This window comes from Eurosta solidaginis, chromosome 1 (assembly GCF_040869045.1).
Source record: "Eurosta solidaginis isolate ZX-2024a chromosome 1, ASM4086904v1, whole genome shotgun sequence".
Lineage (NCBI taxonomy): Eukaryota > Metazoa > Arthropoda > Insecta > Diptera > Tephritidae > Eurosta > Eurosta solidaginis.
This window is the reverse complement of record NC_090319.1, coordinates 25308550-25321648: the sequence shown is the minus strand read 5'-3', so window position 1 is coordinate 25321648 and position 13099 is coordinate 25308550. Positions and strand designations below refer to the sequence as shown.

General features: G+C 37.8%; 1 protein-coding gene across 8 annotated transcripts in view; it reads right to left on the bottom strand.

The window, feature by feature from the left end:
- LOC137250444 (uncharacterized) overlaps positions 1-13099 on the bottom strand; it is a 117533-nt gene that overhangs the window by 24525 nt on the left and 79909 nt on the right. For 2 of the 8 annotated variants that reach the window (XR_010952959.1, XR_010952961.1), the window contains exons 3-4: positions 7748-7830; positions 7635-7683 (exon numbers count right to left, since the gene is read on the bottom strand). The exons of 2 other annotated variants lie outside the window; for them this stretch is intronic. Coding sequence is in view for 1 of the 6 variants with exons in the window: in XM_067783268.1 (XP_067639369.1) it covers positions 1953-2131; positions 7570-7683; positions 7748-7830 (376 nt within the window). In the remaining 5 variants the exon portion in view is untranslated. Of the gene's footprint in view, positions 1-1857; positions 2132-7569; positions 7684-7747; positions 7831-13099 lie in introns of those variants that run through there. 4 more of the 8 variants (XR_010952960.1, XR_010952964.1, XM_067783268.1 and 1 more) reach the window with 3 other exon arrangements.

Here is a 13099-nt window from a genome sequence, read left to right as displayed (position 1 = left end):
ATTTGTGTTTCCTGTGCTTCAATCTTCGATGTTATTTCTGACGACATTTCTGCAATATGTGTCTTCTGTTCTGCCAGTTGATATGACACTGTCGATTTTTGTATTCAATCCACGGCTTTCCAACTCCTTCTTCAGTTGTTGGATCTTCAATTCACTTAACTTTGCCATGTCCTTGTTGTCCTCTGGAATTTATTCAACAATTCTTCTTCTGACACCAATTGTAACGAATTTACTGCAATTCCGCTAATTTCAAATCTTCTACTAAGGTTCGAATCACTAAACTGTTGAATAAATAACTCCACTTTTCAGTAATGCAAAATGGCCTTTATTAAAGTACAATAACACTACTATTGCTCCACAGATAGCGTACTTAATTCAAAACTGATTGTAGCGCCTCTACCGTTCCTGCCTTTTATACTCTTTGATTTCCTCGTTGCATCTTCTAGGCGCTTCCAGAATTTACTTAGTTACTGCTGTAAAATTATAACTACAAATGCACGTGTATAGCTTCTCATATGCGCGTGTATTTGTCAGCGACACTTCCACAATTATAATTGCATTCTTTTGGGAGCATCTCAGATAAGATATCTGCATGTGTTTGTGCGTTGCTTCTCCGCTGCGTGTACGTACATATGTGTAGACATAATGATTGAATTATTGATGTGCATCAAGTCACTGCTTAGCATCGGCTTAGAGATGATAGTATCCCTTAGTGCTGCTAATATTCGTTACATTATATATTAATTATATTATATATATATTAATAATACATCTATAAATCAATCATTATGTATATACATAAACGAATCAATCAGTATGTCTGCACATATGTATGTACGTACACGCAGCGGAGAAGAGATGCACAAACAGATATCTTATCTGAGATGCTCCCAAAAGTATGCAATTGTAATTGCGGAAGTGTCGCTCACAAATACACGCGCATATGAGAAGCTATACACGTGCATCTGTAGTTATAATTATATGGCAGTAATTAAGTAAATTCTGTAAGCGCCTAGAAGATGCAACGAGGAAATCACAGAGTAATTTTTTGAGGTATGTTGTTTTCTGTGTGGCTTTCCACCAAACAAGAACTCCATAGTATAGAATAGGGCTTAGAATCGCTGTAAAAACACAATGAGAAAGAGAGGGCGATAGGCCCCACGTACACCTCAGCATTCTTTAACATGCATAGAGTGGCGTTGAAGTCTTCCTGACCCTCTCCTCCACGTTGAGCTTACATGACAGCTTATTGTCTAAGATGATTCCTAGATATTTTGTGCAAAGTTTATCCTCCAAGGTCACCCCTCCCAACTTAGGCCTGGTCAAATTTCGGACTTTGTACCTCTTTGTAAACAAGACCATATCCATCTTCTACGCATTGACTTTCAACCCGACATTAGATGCCCAGGTATGAATATCCCGAAGCGCCCGATCCATCAAAGAACTAATCGTTGGAAGGCACTTTCCACTTATGTCAATTGCAACGTCATCTGCGTAAGCCGTAAGTACTACGGGCCCCTCATCGAATCGCCTGAGCAGTTGGTTGATGACCAGCATCCACAGCAGAGGTGAGAGCACCCCTCCCTGCGGCGTGCCCCTGTCCACTGATTTCGTGGCCTCGTACAATCCCCATTGTGATGTAATCTTTCTGCAATTTAACATGCAGTCGATCCATCTGATTAAGGCAGGATGTACTTTAATGTAATTAAGACCATCCATAATCGCCAATTTTGCAACATTATTGAAAGCCCCGGCAATGTACAAGAAGACTCCTAGAGCACACTCCTTATTACCACCCTATGAAATGCGGTGTCTAGCCATATCGTACAGTGTCAATAAAATTACCGAACAAGCAAATTACAAATGTAAAATATTTCATAATTCTCTATTTTGTAATTAGTTTCAAAATTTTTCAGTTTTATAATAAAGTTTCTGACAATTACAAATGAAAACTAGATGTGTATAACAAGCAAAGGTGCTGCAGCTCGTGGGATTTCATAATCTTCGCAATCCACGTGATGGATACGGTAGAGTTCCTCTACGTTAATCCCTTTCTCCCTTAAATCATCCATGTACATTTGTTCAAGCCAACGCCATCGAGTGCAAGATCGTGAATAAACCCAAACGAGTTCTAAATTTTGGAAGAGAAAATAATGTTATAAATATGTTTATATGTGATTTTTGAAAGGCATGTAAAATTATGACTACGTTCGTCCATTTGTGCAGCATTCTTCAAATTTTATTAAAGGTAGAAATGGATTGTTGAACTCTAATCCATTATGTAGACTTTTGGTTCAAAGACTATTTTGAAGATAAGTGTGGGAATGATTTACCCACATCCCTTTTGGAATTTGGTTTGTTAACGAAATTATTACGATGTTCATTGTCATTGTTCTTTCTGCATTCCAATATTTTGTAGAAAAATAGCTAAAACATATTGCAAATACATAATACACGAAGCCCAACAATACAGCTGTCTTTTGCTTAATGTTAATTTGAGAGTTGGTGAAAATCTCATATTAAAAACTTGCCTACCAATTGTTGTTTTAGTTTCTTTTTAGAGCTAACGTGTCAGATTTGAGAACAAGGCTAACGTTAATTTGGGATTTTTAATTAGAATTCCCAAACCCATCACAAACATGATGAATGAACAATGCAGAGAATCAAATTGGGAACCAAATTTTTCTACAACTTTTGAGAATTTTTGTTCTGTATCTTTCTCGGAAAAATTGCCAATTGAAGCTTATTGTAATAGTATTGGCGCTACTTTTCTCTTCTCTGCTATGCTACCGAAGGCTTCCACAAAATAAATTAAAAGCCCTATTCTGTGCACTTCGACAAATTCACCATCTTGCTTATTTGTTATTTGTCAAGTTTGACAATTTATCAAGTAGATAATTGCTACTTTATGTAAAAAATAAAAAGTTTTTCGCTGACAAATTGTCAATAAGTCAAACGCTCTTGATAATTTAATTTATACGGATAAATTTAAACTAGAATTCTGTTATTGTGCGATCGAGAGAAAATGGAAGAAGATTTATTACTTTTGCTATTATTGTGCGAAGCTCCTCCTTGATTGGATTTTGGGGGTAATTTCTGGGTGGTTTTTGAAACTCCCTCGGGGTCCTCCCTGGGTCATTTGGGGGTCGTTCCGGGATCTTTTCGGAGAATCTCTCGGGGTAATTCGGGTTCTTCCGGGATGGTTTTGGAGAGTCCCCAATGTCCACCAAATTAACTCGAGGGAGTCCCCATAACCATTCCGGAAGGTCCTCCAAATTACCCCAAGGGACCCCGATGGAATCCCCAAAATCATCTCAGAAAGTCCCCCAAATGACCCCGAGGAAGTCCCCAAAAAAATCCCGGAACGACCCCTAAAAGACCCCGAGGGAGTCCCCAAAACCATCCCGGAGTGTCTCCCAAATCACCCCAAGGGAGTCTTCATAACCATCCCGGAAGGTACCCCAAATTACCCCGAAGAAGTCCCCAGAACCATACCAGAATGTGCCCCAAATGACCCCGAGAGAGTCCAAAAAAAGATCCCGGAACGACCCGCAAATGAACCCGACGGAGTCGCCAAAACCTCCCCGGAAATATACCGAGGGAGTCCCCATAAACATCCCGGAATGACCCCTAAATGACCCCGAGGGAGTCCCAAAATGATCCAGGAATAACCCCCAAATGACCCGAGGGAGTCCCCAAAGTCATGCCGAAATGACCCCCAAAAATCCAGCGGATTATTTTTTCCTATTCCCATTTCGAGGTTAGCAGCACAAAATGAGACATATCGCTCCAATTGCTCATGCGTAGCACGTTCCACTTTTGATTTCCTTGAAAAAACTATGATTTTAAAATATTTGTTACAAAAAATAATGAACAATATTTACTTATGTTTTTTTTCTTACGTTTTTTCCATTTCACGATTCTTGCACTAAACAGCTGATTTCTGTTTACTTTATTTAGTTCACCACAATATGATGAAAAGCACAAGTAGTTTGATAAATTATTAAAAATGTATTTGATAAAAATAAGTAGCCATAAAGGAGTAAAAAAATTTAAGAACTTATAAAACTTGTTAATAAAAAGAACAAGTAAGGAAGGTTAAGTTCGGGTGTAACCGAACATTACATACTCAGTTGAGAGCTATGGTGACAACATAAGGGAAAATAACCATGTAGGAAAATGTACCGAGGGAAACCCTGGAATGTGTTTTTATGACATGTATATCAAATGAAAGGCATTAAAGAGTATTTTATGAGGGAGTGGGCCATAGTTTTATAGGTGGACGCCATTTAGGGATATAGCCATTAAGGTGGATCAAGGTTGACTCTAGAATGCGTTTGTACGATATGGGTATCAAATGAAAGGTATTAATGAGTATTTTTAAAAGGGAGTGGGCCTTCGTTCTATAGGTGTTCGCCTTTTCGAGATATCGCCATAAAGGTGGACCAGGGGTGACCCTAGAATTTGTTTGTACAATATGGGCATCAAACTAAAGGTGTTAATGAGTATTTTAAAAGGGAGTGGGCCTTAGTTCTATAGGTGAACGCCGTTTCGAAATATCGCCATAAAGGTGGACCAGGGGTGACTCTAGAATGAGTTTGTACGATATGGGTATTAAATTAAACGTATTAATGAGAGTTTTAAAAGGAAGTGGTGGAAGTTGTATATGTGAAGGCGTTTTCCAGATATCGACCAAAATGTGGACCAGGGTGACCTAGAACATCATCTGTTGGATTCCGCTAATTTATTTATATATGTAATACCTGCCAAGATTTTAAGGGTTTTTTATTTCGCCCTGCAGAACTTTTTCATTTTCTTCTACTTAATATTGTAGGTGTCACAACCATTTTATAAAGTTTTTTCTAAAGTTATATTTCGCGTCAATAAACTAATCCAATTACCATGTTTCATCCCTTTTTTCGTATTTGGTATAGAATTATGGCATTTTTTTCATTTTGCGTAATTTTCGATATCGAAAAAGTGGGCGTGGTCATAGTCGGATTTCGTTCATTTTTCATACCAAGATAAAGTGAGTTCAAGTAAGTACGTGAACTAAGTTCATTAAAGATATGTCGATTTTTGCTCAAGTTATCGTGTTAACGGCCATGCGGAAGGACAGACGGACGACTGTGTATAAAAACTGGGCGTGGCATCAACCGATTTCGCCCATTTTCACAGAAAAGAGTTAACGTCATAAAATCTATGCCACTACCAAATTTCAAAAGGATTGGTTAATTTTTGTTCGACTTATGGCGTTAAAAGTATCCTAGACAAATTAAATGAAAAAGGGCGGAGCCACGCCCATTTTGAAATTTTCTTTTATTTTTGTATTTTGTTGCACTATATCATTACTGGAGTTGAATGTTGACATAATTTACTTATATACTGTAAAGATATTAAATTTTTTGTTAAAATTTTACTTTAAAAAAAAATTTTTTTTAAAAGTAGGCGTGGTCCTTCTCCGATTTTGCTAATTTTTTCTAAGCGTACATATAGTAATAGGAGTAACGTTCCTGCCAAATTTCATCATGATATCTTTAACGAATGCCAAATTACAGCTTGCAAAATTTTAAATTACCTTCTTTTAAAAGTGGGCGGTGCCACGCCCATTGTCCACAATTTTACTAATTTTCTATTCTGCGTCATAAGTTCAACTCATCTACCAAGTTTCGTCGCTTTATCTCTCTTTTGTAATGAATTATCGCAATTTTTCGGTTTTTCGAAATTTTCGATATCGAAAAAGTGGGCGTGGTTATAGTCCGATATCGTTCATTTTAAATAGCGATCTGAGATGAGTGCTCAGGAACCTAATTTCATCAAGATACCTCAAAATTTACTCAAGTTATCGTGTTAACGGACGGACGGACGGACGGACATGGCTCAATCAAATTTTTTTTCGATCCTGATTATTTTGATATATGGAAGTCTATATCTATATCGATTCCTTTATATATGTACAACCAACCGTTATCCAATCAAACTTAATATACTCTGTGAGCTCTGCTCAACTGAGTATAAAAATAGAAAAGGTTTTGATAAAAACTTGATTTAATTAAAACGAGTACAGATATTTGATAAAAAAAATTCGAAAAATAACTTTTTTATTTAGAAGTAGTAAAATAAATAAAGAAAGAATTTTTTTGGAAATAATTTCTAAACACAAGTAAGGAAGTCTAAGTTCGGGTGAAACCAAACATTACATACCCAGCTGTACACTTGAAATGCTGTTGTTGTTTGTTTTGTGTTCTTAATATTGTTACAAGGCTGCACAATAATATATATATACATATGGTTCTATTCTGAACTAATTCTTCTTCGAGTTATGGTCCCGAAACTTGGGAAATGAAATGCTATTCATATAAAGCTATTTTTTGCAACGATATGGCTTATTTTATTCGTTCACGACCCTTTTAAAAATCTTTTATATAAAAGTGGGCGTGGTCCTTTACCGATTTCGTTAATTCTTCTTCAAAGCATTCCTTATAGTAAATGCAACCTCTCTGCCGAATTTTGTTACGATAGGTTTCACGATTTTTGATTTATGATTAATAATATTTGTAAAATTAATTTAACACAAGTGGGCTGTACCACGCCCATTTTAAAAAAGTTTTGAAAATTTTCACACGTCAAGTTCTAACATTCTAGGTGTATTATTTACGAAATAATCAAAAAAAAATGTTATATATATAAAAAGTGGGCGTGGTTACCATCCGATGTCGCACATTTTCAATACCAATCTATTCTGGGTCCAGATATGCTCGTGTACAAAATTTGGTGAAGATATCTCAATATTTACTCAAGTTATCGTGTTAACGCATCGACGGACGGACGGACGGACATGGCTCAATCACATTTTTTTCGACACTGATGATTTTGATACGAGTATACGGAAGTCTATATCTATTTCGGTTCCTTTATACCTGTACCACCAGCCGTTATCCAATCAAAGTTATAATACTCTGCGTACAAGTACAGCTGAGTATGAAAACTAAGTAATTTTTTGAAATAAGTATAAAAAATAAAAACAAGTAATTAGTAACAAGAACAAAAAAATTCATAAAATTTGTGAAAATGTAACAAAGTAGAACGAAGCCTTGATTTCATTAAAATTAGTAAAGAATATTGGTAGAAAAATGTATTTAAAAGAAGAAAGAAATATGTAAATTTAGAAAAAAACTTATAAAAATAAAAATAATTAGTAAAAAACGGCGGGCTCATTCATCCTATTTGACGTCCTCACGGATCGGCCAGATCAACTATACATTGCAATACATTTTAAAATACATGTCCTGTATGTGAGAGAGTCGTATTAGCGTGTGCTCCTATATCTTCTTTACTGCCTTTATGGCATAGGGAATGAGATTAAGTTGGCGGAAATAATTTTTAGTAAAATAAGAATTGTACAACTGATTTTCCACCAATAAGAAAACCGCTTCTATTTATATTTATATCGCTCAAATGATTTTGCCATTCGCTTTCGGTGACGAACATGCTTAATAGGGACCTGGACTGGCGACGCTCGGACACACACAAAAATCGAAATGCTTAGTCAAATCAAAACTTACTAACCAGCATGCCCCGATTGAAAATTCTGGCAGGCATAGATGATAAGTTTCTCTGAATCAAGAGTTAGAACTTTGTACCTAAGATTATTCCAATCAATCTCTCCAGTTCCGGGATTAGCTGCAAAATATAAATACAATTTATAGCTTAAATTTCTTAGAAAGATATGATTATAATAACATACCTCTTGGCCAATATGTAATTCGAAATTGTCCTTGACAATTCGAAGGGAATTTAAGTGATCCGACGCTAACAATTGGGATCTCCCTAGTAATTGTGAAAAAAATGTGTTAAGCTGCTGTGTATATTTTCAAAGTAAACAACAAGAAGAGTATGTGAACGCTACTTCGAGTTTAAAGAGGAAGTAAGACGCCTTTGCAGGAGGAAAAAAGCATAGGCAGAATGGCATGAGTGTGAGGAGCATGAGCTGTTAGTCACCACGAATGACACCTGCAAATTTTAGCAAACAAATTCGACGACAGACGAAAAATTCTTACTCCGGGGTAAAATACTGTCAGAATGAAAACGGTTACCTTTTAACCGATGTTCAGAGAGCACTTAGATTGTGCAGGGAACACTTCTCTGACCTTCCAAATGAAGACAGCGATGTACCTATCGCCCAACTTTGAGCCCGCAATCGACGAACTTATGTTCCTCCACCCGACTATGACGAAATCAGAATATCAATAACCAGATTAAATAAAATTAAAGAAAAAAAAACTTTTTTAAAAATAAGCTTTTATTATTTTGGTTAATAAAATTAACTAAAAAGTAAACAATAAATTGACTCTAAAGAAATATAACACTTTATAAGTTCATTGTAAGCTTAAACGATAATTAGGCTTTTTCGTCTGCGACAAAAAAATTCTATATTGTAAATAATTATATATTTTTAACATTAAAACTTTACACCTAAATTATTAAATCTTACAGTTTATATCACAGTCCTAATTGTTCTAATAAAAAACGTGTTAAATTTTGATGGTATAATTAAGAACATTTAGGATCTCATTTTCTTGCTATCGCAATGTAACACGCTTTTATTAGAACAATTAGGACTGTGATATAAACTGTAAGGTTTAATAATTTAGGTGTAAAGTTTTAATGTTAAAAATATATAATTATGTACAATATAGAATTCTTTTGTCGCAGACGAAAAAGCCTAATTATCGTTAAAGCTTACAATGAACTTATAAAGTGTTATATTTCTTTAGAGTCAATTTATTGTTTACTTTTTAGTTAATTTTATTAACCAAAATAATAAAAGCTTATTTTTAAAAAAGTTTTTTTTTCTTTAATTTTATTTTTTACTTTTTAGTTCGTTTTATTAACAAGTAATAGAAGCTTGTTCTTAGAAAAGCTTTAAATATACATAAGTATAGGGGGTGAAACAAAAACACATATTTCAGTTACATCTGCGTATAATGCGGATTGGAATTTATTAGTACACATTTTATGCGCAGCAACTTCAGAGGTGTATTCAAAGTTTAAAGCATAGTAAATATAAGTATTGAAGTCATGAGCCTGGGCATTCGCGCAATTTTAGTGATGTAAATTGCATGGCGCCAGCGCCAATGCGGTGCCAGCTCAATGGTAGCTCATTGACAAAATGACTCCAAGCGAATTTTTGACGCTACTTAGTAGTGAGTGTGTAGTACATTTTACTTGCGCTATTGAGTGAAACGAGTTTTGTGTGTCAGGCACGAGTTTGGTGTTATTGGCGCTACTGGCAATGATGACACTGAGCTGTTGACGGTAGCGCTGGTAGTTCAGATTTTGAATCAGAGAAAGAATTGATGACCCATGTAAATTATTATGGCTTTGGCCGTGTAAATTATTATGGTGTATTTGTATATTTTAGATTTAATGCACAATTAATATGTGTGTGTTTGAGCGGCCAAATAATAACAGTAGTATTGCTAAAGTGCTGCTTAGTTGATGGAATGTCGCTAATTTCCTAGCGATGATCCGCAGATTGTCAATATTTCGTTCAACGGACGCGCGAAATTGCCACATCTGCTCAAATTTTCCAAGATTTTCCATTCTTGATTTAACTTAAGCTGTTATGCCAATATTTTTCAGCCAGCTTTTTTCAAATAGGTAATTTTTCCAAAAGCAAAATAAATTACAGAAAAGATTACAGAGTTAAACAGCCTTAAAAATTCAGCTATGTTGGTTATACACAGAAATACAACAGAGGGTTGTGTCTCCGCTTTTCGCAAGCGTTGAGATTCACCACGCGTGATTCACCACGTCCAAATATCACAATCCACGGATAGGTACCGGCGGGTTTGTATGGGACTTAGGCTGTTATGCCAAAGTAAATACAAATCTTTACCGATAACTGTGTTATCGATTAATTTAACGAATTCTAACAAAGTAATATTGCATTGTCATCGGAGTTATACATGTGTGCAAAATTTCAGCTCAATCGGATACCGGGAAGTGTATCAAATTTAACTTGCAAGATTCCATTACAGACAACAAAAGTGAAACTAAATAAAAGCTTATAAAAACAACAAGACCTCGGACGATCAGTGACGTAGTGAGGTTTTCTTGCGCCCGGGAAAAATATTTTTTTGTTTTGCCCGCAAAACTGACGTTGAGCAACACCATCAGCTCATTTAGAATTGGGAAAACCCTCTTCGAGTCGTTCGAAACTAAACGAGGTTTCAGAGAGGGTGACCCTCTATCGTGCGATTTCTTTAATTCGTTGCTGGAGAAAATTATACTAGTTGCAGAATTTAATTGCTCTGGAAAAATCTAATTCTAATATATCTAATCTAATATCTAATCTAATTTAATATCTAATATATCTAATATATATTATAAATGGCAAAGTTTGGATGTGAAGATGTTTGGATGTTTGTCCAGACGTTTGTCTTTGTGACTCAATAACGCAAGAACGGCTGGACCGATTTGGATGAAATTTTGCACACATATAGCCAATAGTCTAGAAGGATCTACTAGCTATATATTTTTAAAAAGGGGCGTGGTCCCTGCCCCCTAGGAACAGTTATAATTTAATTATTATATTTTTTCGTCTTTGCGACTGAATCACGCCAGAATGGCTACACGGATTTTGATGAAATTTGGGACACAGACAGTAGTCTACTAGCGAAATTTTTTTCGAACATGGAAAGAGGGGTGGGGGTCCCACGACCCCTTCGAGAAATTATTTTTCATAATTTTTACACATTATAACTTTACGTATACTGGCCTTCACCAATATCACAGACTCAAGGGGTCAAATAAGTCGAGGGCTTACAAAGTAAGCAGTGACACCCTCCGCCCGCCCCCCTTTATCACCCCCTCTGGTGTAAAATCCATAAATTGTTATAACTCAATCTAAATTTTCTCCTAAATCAATAGTTTTTGGTATCTGGTACATACAGAACGAGATCTAGACAATTTTGGAGGAACGATCAGTGGTCCTCTCCTCTACTCCCGCCATCTGCCGTCCATCAATTGTTTTTATTAGCACCCATTTATTAGCTTTACCTGTATGTTTCTATCTAACTTTTTATTCGCTCCAATGCGCCTGCTGCCTTATTAACATGGTTTTATAATTAGCTTCACCTTCTGGATGGTTTTCGGGATCGGTCCGGGATTACGCCGGGGTAATTTCGGGACTTTTTTGGAACTATTTCGGGATCATTTTGGGACCCTTCCGGCATCATTTCTGGATAATTTTCGGGATCCGTCCGGGATGCCGACGAGGTCATTTCGGGACTATTTCGGGATAATTTGGGATACCTACCGGCATCATTTCTGGATGGTTTTTGGGATTCGTCCGGGATCCCGTCGTGGTCCTTTCGGGACTTTTTTCGACTAATACGGGATCATTTGCGGACCCTTTCGGCATCATTTCTGGATAGTTGTCGGGATCCCGTCACGGTCATTTCGGGACTATTAAGGGATCATTTGAGGTCCTTTCCGGCATCATTTCTGTATTGTTTTCGGAATCCTTTCGGGATCCCGTCAGGGTCATTTTGGGACTTTTTCGGGGCTACTACGGGATCATTTGGGGATCCTCTAGGGGTCGTTTCGTGACTTTTTCTGTTTTATTTCGGGATCGTTTGGGGACCCTTCCGGCATAATTTCTTGATGGTTTGCCGGATCCATCAGGGTCATTTCGGGACCATTTTGGGATCATTTGGGGACCCTTCCGAGATCATTTCTGGATCCGTCCGGGATGCCGTAGGAGCCATTTCGGGATTTTTTGTTACTTTTCCGGGATAGTTTTTGGACCCTTCCGGGATCATTTCTGGATCTGTGCGGGATCCCATCTGGGTCATTTCCGGACTATTTCGGGATCATTTTGGGATCCTTCCGGAATCATTTCTGGATGGTTTTCGGGATCCGTCCGGGATATCGTCGGGGTCATTTGGGGACTTTTTCGGGATCATTTGGGGGCTCTTCCGGCATCATTTCTGGATGGTTTTCGGGATCCGTCCAGGATCCCATCAGGGTAATTTCGGGACTATTAGGGGATCATTTGTGGACCTTTCCGGCATCATTTCTGGATAATTTTCGGTATCCGTCCGGGATGCCGACGAGGTCATTTCGGGATTATTTCGGGATCATTTGGGATACCTACCGGCATCATTTCTGGATGGTTTTTGGGATTCGTCCGGGATCCCGTCGGGGTCTTTTCGGGACTTTTTCTCGACTAATACGGGATCATTTACGGACCATTTCGGCATAATTTCTGGATAGTTGTCGGGATCCGTTCGGGATCCCGTCACGGTCATTTGGGAACTATTAGGGGATCATTTGAGGACCTTTCCGGCATCATTTCTGGAAAGTTTTTGGAATCCTTTCGGGATCCCGTCAGGGTCATTTCGGGGCTTTTTCGGGATCATTTAAGGATGGCTTGCAGGATTCGTCCGGGAACCCGTCCGGGTAATTTCTGGACTTTTCCGAGACTATTTCGGGATCATTTTGGGACCTTCCCAAGATCATTTCTGGATGGATTTCGGGATTTGTCCGGGATGCCCTCAGGGTCATTTTGGGACTATTAGGTGAGCATTTGAGGACCGTTCCGGCATCACTTCTGGATGGTTTTCGGTATCCGTTCAGATTCCTGTCGGAATAATTGCGGGACTTTTTCGGGATCATTGGGGTCCCTTCCGACATCATTTCTAGATGGTTTTTGGGATTCGTCCGGCATCCCGTCGGGGTAATTTTGGGACTTTTTCTCGACTAATACGGAATCATTTGCGGGCCCTTTCGGTATCATTTCTGGATAGTTGTCGGGATTCGTTCGGGATCCCGTCAGGGTTTTTCGGAACTATTGGGAGATCATTTGAGGACCTTTCCGGCATCATTTGTGGTTAGTTTTCGGGATCCTTTCCGGGTCCCATCAGGGTCATTTCGGGACTTTTTCGGCATAATTTAAGATTGGTTTTCAGGATTCGTCCGGGATCCGTCAGGGTAATTTCTGGACTTTTCCCAGACTATTTCGGGATAATTTTGGGACCCTCCCAAGATCATTTCTGGATGGATTTCGGGATCTGTCCGGGATGCCGTCAGG